The 14,412-nt window shown below is 38.9% G+C and overlaps 1 protein-coding gene across 2 annotated transcripts; it reads right to left on the bottom strand.

Moving 5' to 3' along the window:
• Nucleotides 1–404: 404 nt before the first annotated feature.
• LPAR5 (lysophosphatidic acid receptor 5) lies at nt 405–13,478 on the bottom strand. 2 transcript variants are annotated; one of them, XM_087926260.1, is made up of 3 exons: nt 13,352–13,441; nt 8,921–9,204; nt 405–4,022 (listed from the first exon to the last, which is right to left on the bottom strand). In XM_087926260.1, the coding sequence occupies exon 3, from the start codon at nt 3,796–3,798 to the stop codon at nt 2,662–2,664; it is 1,137 nt and encodes a 378-aa protein (XP_087782386.1). In that variant the 5' UTR covers nt 3,799–4,022; nt 8,921–9,204; nt 13,352–13,441; the 3' UTR covers nt 405–2,661. The 2 variants fall into 2 exon arrangements, with proteins under 2 accessions (XP_087782386.1, XP_026569133.1); XM_026713348.2 differs by lacking the exon at nt 8,921–9,204 and having other exon boundaries at nt 13,352–13,478.
• Between the last annotated feature and the right edge of the window lie 934 nt (nt 13,479–14,412).

Below are 14,412 nucleotides of genomic sequence, written 5' to 3'. Positions count from 1 at the left end.
TCATATTTTTCTGTTCTTTATTCTGAATGCAAATTTACTTTTTCAATATAATTAGAGGAAATTTTCTCTAATGCAGTGTCACCTTTGATTCCTATGCTAGATGGCCTTACTATATAGCAACAGCAGAAAAGGGTTTTGGTTTTTTTTTAAAAAAGTGGGCTTCCCAGAAAGAAAGATTTGAAAAATCTAGTCTAGCCGCAGACTCTAAATATGTTTAACACTGTTTTCTACCATATCTATGGGTGAAATTAAAGTATTACTTGTTTTTTTCTGTCTTCATTATGTTCAGTAATAATTCTGTTAGGGATACACCCTAGCAGACTGTGCACGGCAGTCAGGCAGGCAGGCAAAAATATGTGAGATAAACATTTTTGTAGCTTACACTCAGTAAAACAGATACACTGTGCTAGTTAAATAGTTTATTCCAGTAAGAGTTTTAGCATAGTCAAACAGTCCATATATCATTCACTAGTTCAGTCCATCCGGGGATTATTCAGTTGCAAAGTCCAGTGTCGAAAAAGAGGTCAGTAAACTTACAAATATCAGTCCAGTAATATATCTCCTCGCAGTAGAGATATGAAGAAGTCAAACCTCCTTTCTTCCGTCGACATTCAAAAACTCAGCAGCAGGGAACACGCAGTTAGCAAAACATCAATCCAGCAATCTAGCAGGTTCTCTTGCTTCCTCTTATGGCGGTTTCACAACCGCACCCAAAATTACATGCTTTGCAGTTTAAAGTGACACACACTTAAACTTACTATCATAGTTTATATATATTATTTTACCCAAACTACGTTAGGTAACCTTGTTATTCCTAACAAATTCCATTAAAAACACCACACCATAATTCTGGAGCAAGGTAAGGTCTCCTTGGTGCTTTTCTTACTTCTGGGATTTTTTTATGATTATTTGAGATATCCTAGTAAGGAGGTTCTGCATAGATTTTTTGTATTTTTGCCATGAGTTAACGTCACAGGACATTATTGTATGGATAGTAGAAATACTGACATTATGGAAGTCCTTAAGAGTAAAACACACAAGCTTGACGTTCAAATTTTTATTTTTGATCAAAATTGTATTTCTTCTTGCATAATAAAGGAGAGTTTTGGTGTAGCATGTTTGTGAATGTTGCTTTGGTGAGATTAAAGCCAATTCATTTACATTCTGGATCTTTGATACCATGGCATGTTTATAATAAATAAACCATACTTCATATCTTTTCAGCTAATACTTCCAGTGAACATTTACTTGGGGAGATGTCTGGGCCAAACTAGCTACTAAATTAGAAATGGCACTTTTTTTCTCTCCAAAGCATGACTATGGAGAACATGACAATTTCATACTTCAGAGCCAAAAGTTCCTTGCTATGTTATGGAAAATGGGAACAAATACCTTTTGATTGAACATTATGTTCCAGATGTACTATGGCTCTTTCATGGAAGATTTAAACAGGCTTTAACAAACAACTTGCATAGAACCTTTATGGCGGCAAGAGATGACATAGAGAAATACAGTGTTTCCATTCAATGTGTGTACGGGTAGTCCTTGACTTATGACCACAGTTGAGCCCCAAAACTCTGTTGCTAAATGAGCCATTTTGTTCCATTTTTTGACCTTTCTTGCCATAGCTGTTAAGTGAATCTGCAGTTGCTAAGTTAGTAAGATGGTTGTTAAGTGAATCTGGCTTCCCCACTGACTTTGTCAGAAGGTCACAAAAGGTGATCACATGATCCCAGGACACTCTAATTATCATAAATATAAATCAGTTGCGAAGCATCTGAATTTTGACCATTTTGACCTTGGGGATGCTGCAATGGTCATAAGTGTGAAAAACAGTCATAAGTCACTTTTTCAGTATCATTGTAATGTTGAATGGTCACTAAACGAACTTTTGTAAGTTGAAGACTACCTGTACTGTGTGTGTGTTTGGGGGAGGGGTTTAATGATTATTTTTATAAGCTCCACTCTTGTCCATTGCAATTGAAGGTTGGCTATGCAAGAAAACACAAAAAACAACCCTTGTCCCTCCCCAATTCAAATCTTTAAGAGACCACTGAAACTTTGCTGAATGCCTTCTGCCTTAAACCAACGCTGAATGATGCAGGAATTTTTTATTTGGTTGGCTTTTTATTTTAGGTATTTGTAAACTATTTTTCCAAAGCTCAAAAAAAAACCAAACCCCAAACCACCATTGTGTCATTAAAATGTAAAGGTATTATACCGGTAGATACAGAAACAGCTAATAAATATTTTTGGTGTAAGGTTTTTGAGAAAAGAATAGCAATGGCAATCTGTATTTCTGTAACACTGTGACCCATAGATCACAATCATTCTTGCTTCAATCTGATGCCTGTTGCTGAAGCAAGTGATACTACAACATTGGGAGCCTGAACTTAACCTGAAAATGAGTGAATTTTATCATAAATTTTTCATAGCATTCATATGAATATCACATAGCCTTATGGGTAGGAAATGGAAAATAAATTCTAAAAACAATATCAGAAATTGTTCTTGAAATATGAAATGCTCTTACATACAGTATAAGGCTTTACAATATTTAAGTGCATCAAGTCTTCATATTTTGCTCAAATGTTCCTGGCACTTACTTTTTGTAATGCCAATTCATTCCAAAAGCTTGATAGTTTGATAGTTCCCTCATCTCTACATTTCAGAGTCTTCAATGGAGCTACTCAAGAATATCTTAGGGGAAGCAAATGGCAAGTCCTCACAGGGAGCAACTGAATTCTGAACTGGATATTGTTTACTATCTTGCTTAACATTTGCTGCCTTGTAGAAACCAACTTTTGTTGCTCTGGTATGAAGCGTTCCCATCTCAAAATCCCAAGGTTGCCCTCTTCTTATTCTCTTCAAAGTATTTTTGAAGCCTTCTGTATTGAAATAGTAGATCAAGGGGTCCAGAGTACAGTTCGTACTTGCAAATAGCATCGTGATGATAAGGGCATTGCGTACTGAAGCCTGCATGGTTGAATCAGTCTTAATCACATTAGCTTTTATCATCCCATAGGTTGCCAGGATGATGTTGTAGGGTACGAAGCAGATGATAAAGATGACCAGATTGACTACGAGCATGCGAATGGTCTTTTCTTGGCGCAGGCTCCGCGTCCCACGAGTTTGGCATAGTTTCTGAAACATTCTGATTGAGCAGACCGTCACAGAGGTCAGAGGGAGGAGAAAGCCAAGAATCTCTGCGAAAATGACCAGACCGAAGAGTTTCCCCTGCCACAAGTGCTGACTGAAGCTTTCAAAGCACACAGTAATTTCATTTTGTTTAAAGTTAGAATTTGTTCCACTTTGCTTAATGCATGGAGTTGTCTTGTGGATTAGAGCAACTGGAATAGAGCCTGTCAGGATTAGTACCCAAACCACACAGCAGAGCAGCCTGGCCACTTTGGGACGCCGGAGGTGGCGCCAGCGTAGTGGGTAGACAATAGCAACAAAGCGGTCCAGATTGATGCACATCAGGAAAATACAACTGCCGTACATATTTATTTGGAAGAGAGAACCCGAGACTTGACAAAGGAAACTTCCAAAGGGCCATTCCCCCTTGTAATAGTAGTATATACGGAAGGGCAGAGATATGGTGAAAAGGAGGTCACTCATAACCAAGTTACACATGTAGATGGCCACCACTGACTTGAGCTTCAGGTAGAACAAGAAGATCAAGAGGGATGCAACATTGAGACATAAGCCTGCTGTGAAGATCAAGCTGTATCCAATCAACTGCAGTTGGTGAATGTCACTATAATTATGGCATATATTAAGAGGGACAGCTGACATGCCTGGAAATTACCTGAAGGGAAGACTTTGATAGGTCTGTTTAAGGTTCTTGGAGAAGCAGAGATTACAAGAGACCAAAAAGGGGTCTAGAATTCCAGTTGGTGCTCATCATTCTATTTCTTAATTCAGGTGGTGGTCGTAACTCTTTGACTTGAACTTCCAGGCTTCACAATCCACCAGAGCCCAGGAGGTTTAGGGCCATTCTCAGTCATAGAACAATGAGTCTAGAGGAAAATGAGAAGAAGTGCTTTATTATAGCATTCTGAAAAAGCAAAAGCATAAAAGTCTCCAAAAATGAAATGGCTCCTAAATTAGAGTCAGTTTGGTGTAGTGGCTAAGGCACCACTCCCAACTGGGAGACTGGGACTTCTACTCTTTCTTAGGCACAAAGCCAATTGGGTGACCTTGGATCAGTTAATCTTTTCAGCCCTAGGAAACAGGCAGTGACAAACCACTTTGGAAATCTTGCCAAGAAAACTACAGGAACTTGTGCAAGCAGTCATCAGGCATCAACAATGAGTTGAAGGCATAAAAGAAATAAACCACCCTAAATTTTAATAATAAATTGTGGGCAAAAAAATCAAAATTATGGAAAGAGAAATCAATAGATAGATAGATAGATAGATAGATAGATAGATAGATAGATAGATAGATAGATATACATAGATAGAAATAGATATTTCTGCAGATATTTCTGTATTTTTCTGCTAATTTTGGAGCTAACTTAATCTGTTACGTGCGCCCAGGATTGACACATTCTAAACAACAGAGTTATTACATCAGATAATAACTGGGTTCCATCTGACAGCAGCAGGGGAGAAACAGCAAACCTCCACAAAAGGACGTTGTACCAATTTGGAACCAGCTTTGAACTTCTGTAGAAATGGCTGGTTTTGATAGTTAAATGTGGTTTTTGTTTCTCCTTTTCTTTTTCTGGCTCCATTGTTATTTGACCCCAGAGCGCCAGAGCTGATGTTTCCTTTGCAATGTTATAGTGATGCTGAACTTGTGGGCAGTCCATTTCTCTATTTGCAGAAACTCTTGTTTCATGCAGAGACGTACACGGAGACAAAGAGAGGGGAGAGAGAAGCTCAAGGACTGAGATGTGAGATGAGACTGCTGCATTTGCAACCCTCTTTCACCCTGTTGCTGAAGTGCGGTCACATTACCTTACAGGAGAGAGGCCCAAACATTGGAACTTTCATTTCAGGTCTTAAGTCTCCCTTTTGGGATAGGTCATAACTTTGAATGGTTGCTAAGCAATCAGTCGTAAGTTGAGAACTACCTGTAACCATCATCTGTGATTAAGAACTTTGATGGTGTCCATGTGTAACGGCAGGAGGAGATGGAGGACTTTTATTGTCTCCTCCTATGGGGACAAAGCAATCTCTGCAAGATGAAGCCAGGAAGCCATTATTCTCTACCTTGCTTATTTTAACCATTTCCTTCCATGCAGAAACAAATAGGAAGTGATCTTTTCCTGCAAGAAAACTTGCAGAGCCGCCTTTCGAGGTGCTTCATATGAAATATCTGCTAGCACAGCTCTTAGCAGCTTTCATCAGCCTGCTCTTTGGTTGAAGGAAAAAAAACAGACTTGCAGGAAATCCGGATGGAGCAGTTGGGAGTATAGTCCTTGCTGCTTAGATCATGTACTGTAATACCCTTCCCAAAGTAGGAAAGTGAGGGGCGTTGAAGCAGAATCAAGCTTCCCAGTACTGCATATATTATATCAAAGGAGGAGGCTTGGCGGTTGTAGCTTCAGGAGTTGTTTGAATGAGACTGAGGAAACTCTGATCACTGGGGTTCCTTCAAATTAGCAGAGGCCAAAGGGTAAAGTCCTGCTGATTTGCTGTGCTGGCAGAGAACTTCTAAATGCAGCCAGGAACGGCTCATGATTTAATAACCTAATTAGAAGCCTTTGATCTGTCTCAGTTATTATCTAGTGACAGACTCAAGAGGGCATAGGTTAAATCTGGGTTTTTCTATTTATTACATGGCATAAAAATGACTTGATATTATTCACATATTTTTAAATAGTTCACAATGGTGGGGTTTAGACTTTGTTTCAGAGCCTCTGTAGTTGCTAACAAATCTAAAAGCTTTATTGATTTTATATATATATAATATATAATATTATATATATATATATATATATATATATATATATATATATATATATATATACATACATACATACATACACATATATACATATACATATATATATATATATATACATATATATATATAATGTATGGCATTCAGCTTTGTTCGGGTATTTTCCCACGTCATTGTAGTTGTGCTTTTAAAGTTGTAGCAACGTTTCAGCAGAATCTCATCTGCCATCATCAGGCTTCTGTATAGTGTTCATAGTGATGCCAATACCATACATGTAACTACCCGCGAAAACTTAAGAAAACAAACATATATATATATAAACTCTCTGCTTCCAGTGAAGATTACTGATGGCCACAATCAGGAAGTTGACACTGACAAAAAGAAAGTAGTAGAAAATTTGAAATGAATCATGAGGTAAAGCCAACCTGAGGCATGATGGTGACAGGTAGGAAGCAGGGGTAAGCAGTATATCACTTGTTAGTACCCCTAATAAACATTTGATAAGCAATAAGCAATTAAGATTTCTTAAGCTATATGCTATGTCAGGTGTATTTCAAGGAAAAAGGAACTAGCTTGCAAAATCTCAGAAGCAAGGTTGGTGCTGGCAGTAAACTTGGGGTGAGGCCACCCTTTCATCACCAAGTACTTTAAAGTGGGCCCATCTTGATGTTTTTGATCCTCTTTTACATATCTTGATGTAAGGGAAAGCTGACAAATGGACTGCCCATCTCTTATTTTGCAAAGTTTTGCAAATGCTTATTCTTGTTTCCAAGTTCAGTGATTTCCCTTAAATAAACTCCCTCCTACTTCATGTAAGGTACAAGGAGAGAAGCTGGTTTGAACAAATCAGACCTGCTTACTGCCCGGGTTAGAGTGATCCATGAGGCCAAGGCTATGAGATTGAAGGAAGGGGGCATATCTGCACCATTCTAAAGTGTCCCATAGTCTATAGGGATAATCCTAGTCCTTCAGAAGCAGGTGACTACAAGACCAAATGATGGTCAGTGGAGCACAAAGGATTGCATTCAAAGTAACTGCTGCTTAAAGGGGAAAACGCTACTTTAAAGTGGAATAGCTATGGATGACTTAAGATATGGGTTGGGCATAAGATGGCTACCTTGTGCAATAAGGTAGCAAACAGAGGCCTTTGGACCAAAATTGTGGGGCTAGGGGCAGGTAAAATCTTTAGATTTTTTTTGAAGCTTTTTGAATGTGTTTTTCCAGAATATAGAACCAAAGGAACAATCAAATAAGACTGACCCTGAAATATCCATTTGCTTGCTAAATAGTATTTTGAGAGATTTGAATTTTTTGCCTAATCCCAAATGTTTATTTTGTGAGATATCTAACAATGGCATTCTCTCCTTTCATGCTGTTATTTTGGCATTAACTGTACATATCTGCAAATTTTAATTGGATGGTTTTTTATTAATGTTAGGAGACAAAATTGCATTGTTATTATTCCATATTATTGTGAAGCATCCTGTGTAATAGATCAATAAATAAGATCAAATTAATGCGAAGCATCCACCACCACCAGTGTCCTATTCAATATATCAATGATCTCAGGAATGATCATCCAAAAACATCTGCATGGGTTGGTCATGTATGGACATCAGCTAGAAACTTACATATCACCCAAAATAGGCAGAAGATTTAATGTTAAAACAACAATACTGAGAACAAGCAACTTAGCTTTGTTGCCTAAAAATATCTGGGGAACATGGCAGGGGTAACATATTGAAAACAGATCTTAATGATTAATCAGATCAACACTTTTAGTAAATATACTATTGTTGCTTTATGTGATTTGTAACAGCCTTTTTCCACGTATGCTTGATAATAAAAATAAGAACAAGGGGTATTGGGAGAATATCTGAAGGATACTGAAGAAGATGCATTGAGGTTAGTATATCAGGAAGGCTTATTGAGGATTGGAGAGACCAAACTGGCCTACCACAAAGACTAAATGAAGAGATGAAAAGTGACATGGGAAAACATGTCCAGTGCATTAAAAAAAGGTACTTGAGCATCACTTGAACACTATCTGCACCGACAAATTCACCATTGGTCTATCTATGGCAAAAGGTAGCTGTACATGGAGAGCTTACATCCTGCAATGATATCTCTAACACAATCAAACATCAATATCTGCCTATCCGTGGTCCTTGAGGAGGATTTGACAGGTGGATAAAAATGCCAAATCCAGTCCAACCTCTGGCTGACTGTATGACCAACCAAAATACTAAGGTTTGCAAAGTTTCTCAAGCTGTGGAACATTTCAGTAAAAAAAATAACAATAAATCTCAGAAACCAAAACTTAAATAATACAATACTGACTGCGTTTGAATGAGCTACTTTTGTTTTAGACTCTCTCATAATGCAGTGTGAAAAACCCGAATTTATATAATACTCTGATGTTCTTTGCCCACATTGCTGCAACATAGCAGAGTGATAATAAGGAAGCTATACCCTTGCTGGAGTTTTGTTTGCCCTGTAGCAGTACAAGAGAAATTCTGTCCAAATAAAAAGAGCAACTATCTCTGAGAAAAGGGTTTACTAAACCTGAGCAGAATCTTTTTTCAATTTTGTGCATAAAATTCTCTATAAGTATGAATAATACTTCACATTTTTTACCTCAGAACTCTTCACTTCTCACAGCTAGGATGCAGAGAACAAAATACAGAGCAAGATACAATCAGATATAGATATTGATCACTCACAAATTACAACTTAATCTCTATGCATATAACATATCTTCTACCCTCTAGTTTAAGTTTGATTGCAGAAACCATACCTCAAACATGATCACACACAAATGGTGGCACATTGGTTTGGGCCAGATGACAAATTTTGGTCTGAGGTTTATATTTTGAGGGTTTTCCTCTTTCCCAATCACCCCAATTTCCTGATTACCTTATCGATGTCAAAAAAGGGCTAACTACCATTTATCAACATCCGATCTAATCCTGCACCCCTTTTCTCTATACTCCCTGTGCTTTACCTTTCCCTTTGTGTGGGTTGGTGGAGTTACAGTCTTCAAATTTCCTCTGTTTAATGCTCACGACAACTGAAGAGACGTTGATTCATCAGCAAAAATTCAAAGAAACATCCCAAGCAGTAAAAGAATGTGAGACAGGTGGCAACAATTTTCAGTTCTACAAACTTCCCACGATTTGTCCAACTCTACTTTCTTTCTGATTGTTTCCATGTCTTCTTTCAGACGCATCATTTTGCTGTTTTGTCTTCATTCCATTATTTTCAGACTCTTTTCTTGATGCAACCAACCTGGTTTTGGCAAGAATGTTCATTTCAATAGCTAACAAGTCATTTTACATTAAGGCACAAATGAGAATGAAAGAAGCAGCAACTGTGGACATGTGACAAATAAGGAAGTAGGCTGGTGAAAATTCGTACTTACTGTCCCCGCTTCACATTTCCTCAAATTTCTACCTTACCTCGAGTAGGGAAGAGTGCAGAGCAAAGCAAAAAAAATTAATAATTAGCCAACCCTTGAGATCCGTCTTGGGAGTGTTCACTAGATGGATATATCACACAAAGTACACCAACATTTCAGCTTTTACACTGCCTTTCTTTGGTCTTTCTGAAATAATATGTGGTGGTGTTCTGCACTTAAGAACTTTTCACATCTTGTGCCTGTAATACCTCAAGACAGCCTTCTCTCTTTTATCCAAATAATGATATGTGCTGTGGCAGATAGCCCAAACAACGCTAACCAAATTCAATTTGATTAGAGTTATAATATGGAGACCTAGATTCAAATCCCCACATGCAGTACATATTAAGAACATTTCAGTGACCTTGGTTGTTCGTTTACATGCTAAACCAAGTTCAACCAAACACATGATGGCCTTGAGTGCTGTGTGAATCCAGATTTCGGCTTTGTTTACATACTGCACAGAGCCATCATTTAATATTGACTAAATTTTAGATGGTTGACTATAGACACACAATAAACTATGGTTTATAAACCACAAGGCTGAACTCATACAATATGCCAGGCTAAAACAAAGAAGCCAAAATTTTATTTAACATGCCATGTAAGTGTTTCAACAATCTTTTTTTCTCTGCAGGGGGTTACATCATCTTCCTGCTCCAAACAACCACAGGTGCTTCTGCTCTGCTCTCCAACCACAGTCCAGACTCCAGACAGCCATTGCATGGCTACTGGTAGCTGGCTTCCCAGATATTGAAATACACTCATCAAATGAACTTGGGGAGTTGGAGCTGAGACACAAAGGAGGAAGCCAAGGCTCCATGAATCCCATCAGCAAGAAATGTTCTTGGGAATGGCATGTTTGCAGGTGAGGTAGGCAGATGCAGAGAGGGATAAAGGGTGAGATAGAGCAGAGTGTGAGGAAACGGTTGGTCCATGAGCTAATACGGAACAGCACAAGCCATCTCAGCCCCCAGTGTCTAGAGTCAAAGCTAGGCAAATCATTCAAAGAGATGCTTTACTTTAAGTGACGTGCTTCTCTAGATACCACAAAACCACAGCTACCAAGAAGGCCTAGACATTTCTACTCTGAGACCGTGGGAGGACATGAAGCAACTGCACTATATATTCAAGCAGCTGCTTTGCAACCTTAAGCTGTTCCAGAAGAGTGATTTGCTCTGAAATGACAGACCTTGCACGGTCTGATAGCAAATAATAGCAAACAGGAGGCAGATATCAGAGTATTATATTTTTATTTCTTGTATACTGATGATTTGGATAATGTTCTTGATTACTGTATTAATAGATATATAGATAGATGATAAATAAATAGACAGGGATAAACAGATAGGCAGATAAACATATATCTTATACGCTTATAAGCTACTTAGAACTTTATAATAAGTATATATGGGAGAAATCTGCAGAAGTTCCCCTGGCATGAAAATGGTTATTATCATTATCATTACTTTTACTACTACTATGTAATTGAAAGTATATATTCCCTAGGCAAACAATATTACACTAACAAAATGTCTTGCAACATTTCTCACTTTATGAACCAACCAAGCCATTAAGATAATGTATACAACTTGATAACCTAGCCTCAGAATCTAAGCATCAGGCTTCCTACCTCCATTTACAAAGAAAGCTCTTGAAAACTCTCCCAAAAGTCAGAAATGAGGGGACTAGAGGAACACTAGGCTCCAATATGTTGGGGCCATCAATAGAAGGCCTGCATTTCACCCCATGCATCTCTTCTCATAGGTTGGGAATCTGAGCAATCTCTTGATGACTTGACAAGACAAACAGACTAGACAGAACCTAAGATAACCCAGTGTTGTTCCTTGCAAGGATTTAGAGGCGATAACCAACATTTTGTGACCATTTGAGAGCCTTTACAGAACTTCATGTTGTGCACCAGTTGGGGCCTTTCCTGGATCAGTATTCCCTGAGCTCGTTCAGTTTCTAGTCATCTCACAGCTGGACTAATATAACGCGTTCTACATGCGTTCACCCTTGAAGAGCATTCAGAAGCTGCAGCTGATGCAGGGCGCGGCAACGCAGGTAGCTTGCTCCCCCCCCAAGAATACCTCCTGTGACATCACTGCTTCGTGAGCTGCATTGGTTACCAGTCCGCTTCTGGGTGCAATTCAAGGTGTTGGTGGTCAACCTGGATCCAGGTTACCTGAGGGACTATCTCACCCCACTGGGATTGGCTCGCACCACTCATGCCAGAGGGAGGCACGCTGCAGGTCCTGTCAGCCTGATTATTCCGGCTGGCAGGGTCCAGGAGGAAGGCCTTCTCTGCTGTTGTTCCTGCCCTCTGGAACAACTTGCCCCCTGATGTGAGGTTGTCCCTAACCCTTCAATCTTTTCTTAAAGGCCTAAAGATGTGGCTCTGCCAGTTGGCCTGGGGCCCCAGTGGAGAAACAGTGCAATGGAGCTAGCTGAGTAATAATAGATTCCCTCCCTCCAACCCCACCCTCCTCATGGGTCCTTGGTTTCAATGTCTGAATTTTAACTTTTTAGGTTTCAACTGTATGTGCATCTTTAAGCTGTCTAGAATTACCCTATGGTGAGATGGGCAGCCAATATATTTTATAAGTAAGTAAGTAAGTAAGTAAGTAAACAAACAAACAAACAAACAAACAAACAAACAAATAAATAGTGTTGGGCCTAATAACCAGTGCAGACTCTGTAACTTCGGTCTCATTGAGTAATACAAGATTCTGTTTGTTAGCAACTGGCCATTGCCATCAGAACCAATTTTAGTTTCTAGTCTTCAAAAGCAGCCCCACTTCGCAGTAACCTTGCTACAAGGCTTCCCAGTCCAGTAAACTTCTAACTGGAGCATCAGCCAAAGTGTACAAGCCGAAGATCAAGGATATCTCTTCCTTTCCCTTTTATAATATAGGTGAAACATAACATCTGCACTTAAAATCACAGTTCTTTTTATCTATTTGTCCTATTGAAAGTTGCCATGAGGATTGCATGGAGGATCAAGTAGAATTTCACAAAACCTAATACTGGCATGCAGGTCTACCTCACCATCTCTTTCCCCTTTGTAAGGTTTTTTTTTTGTTATTTCATTTTCCTTCTTGTTCTAATATCTTCTTGGAATGAATAGATAGATAGATAGATAGATAGATAGATAGATAGATAGATAGATAGATAGATAGATAGATAGATAGATAGAGATAGAGATAGTATTTCACTGCTACCTCTACCACTTGAAATAAAACAGAAGTACTGCAACAAATTTCAATTTCAATTTACCTATTCCTTTTCAGGTATACTGATTCATGGATGTTTTGAAAGGCTCACATTCCCCAAACTTCTATCTTTCCATAGACATTCATACGAAGGCAGTTCTGGTGATGGATTTCTGAGATGCCTTTAGGAAACTCAGAAGAGAAGACTATAATCTCTCTTCACCCTTTATTGACTCAGAGCTAAATTATATCTAAATGTGAGGGCTTAATTTAGTTATTATTAATATTTTTGGAAGACTGATCCCTATCTAATGAGTCCAAATCTTTTAATTTTTTTAAAAAATTAGTAAGCCTGTTGTTAGACTATTCATTCAACATTGAAGTCTATAATTAAACATCATTTGGCGGGGGGAGAGAACACTTCCTCCCTCTCCTGAATCTAGGTTTCTTTTATTGCAATAATTTTATCCTTATATTTCCCTTTACAACATCCCTGTTTAATTATTTGTGGATTTAGGTATCATTTTTCAAAACAGACATTTTTTCAAGGCATCTTATTTTAAGGCAAATGTCTAAAAAGTTCAGTTTAAAATAATAGGTTAAAATGAATTCATTCTTGGTTGGACAAAATGTCCCCCCTCCCTCAATAAGTGACTAATCTATGGTAAAAATTGAACCTGAGATGTCCTGTTTCTTCATTCCAACTTTTAGCCCCCCAGTTAAAGTCTATTATGCTCTGAATTCCATGCTCAGATTGTCCTACCTCTTGGGATCTTGGAGTTCTTTAAGCCGTAAAGTTGTGCGGTTGTAGGAAAACATGGAACTGGGAGTTGCACAGCCTGGTCCTAACTCCTTCAGGAAAGGAACAGACATACTCAAGCTTCCTGAAGCCCTTTTCTGATCTGGCAGCAGGTAAAACCAGTCTTATGGGGTGTGTCAGGTGTGCTGGGAGCTGCAGATCCAAACAGGTTTTGGGGCCTACCTAGTAAGGATATTTAAAAATAATAATGATCAGCTACATTCGCATATGGAAGACTATCCCCTGACACTGCACGGATCCGAGTAATTTCCTTCTCCGGAGGCATTCTTTTTTTCTCCCCTAAAATTGCTGCACTTTCCTCTTGAATAGACTGCCTGACAAACAACAAACCTAATTATTTAATTAATGAATTAATGAATCCATCCTGCTGCAATCTTGTTCAATGTCACAATAGAAATAACAACCAAATTATAGCAATCCAAATTACAAAAAAAAAAGCCGAAGCAGGAGAGAAATATAGAAAGAACAACCAAAGGTGAGGTGATGCTACTGAAAGACTCTTCAAAAAACCTCTGTTTTTAACAATTAAAACAACCATCTGGGAGGGGCTGGGAAGGTCTCGGCAGGGTGCTCATTCTTTAGGTCGATGCTGTGTGGAGAAGCAGTGCCTTCTAGCTTCAGCTCTTCTGATGTCCCAGAAATGTGAAACAAGGAGATCCTCCCTACTTGCTCCAATCTGTTGGAGGAGCCAATCCCATGGGTGCCCAAGTGCCAAGTCATGGAGGGCTTTGTATAGTTAACACTTTAAGCAGAGGTGGGTATTCAGCAGGTTCTGACCAGTTCTGGAGAACTGGTAGCAGAAATTTTGAGTAGTTCAGAGAACTGGCAAATGCCATCTCTGACTGGCTCCGCCCCCATCTATTCTCTGCCTCCCAAGTCCCAGCTGATTGGCTGGGTCTTCTTTGGTTGCCCTGCACAGGAGAACAGAGCTGGAAAGCAGGTTAGTGGGGTGGGGAGGGAATGAGATTGCAGTATCCTTCCCCATGGAGTGGGATGGGAATGGA

This window comes from Pseudonaja textilis, chromosome 2 (assembly GCF_049901715.1).
Source record: "Pseudonaja textilis isolate UNSWEBS1 chromosome 2, rPseTex1.2, whole genome shotgun sequence".
NCBI classification, from domain to species: Eukaryota; Metazoa; Chordata; class Lepidosauria; order Squamata; family Elapidae; genus Pseudonaja; species Pseudonaja textilis.
This window is presented reverse-complemented; position numbering and strand designations above follow the sequence as displayed.

What these genes read in the sequence shown, in the direction of transcription:
- LPAR5 (XM_026713348.2), bottom strand. Translation starts at nt 3,798, where the DNA reads ATGTCAGCTGTCCCTCTTAATATATGCCATAATTATAGTGACATTCAC.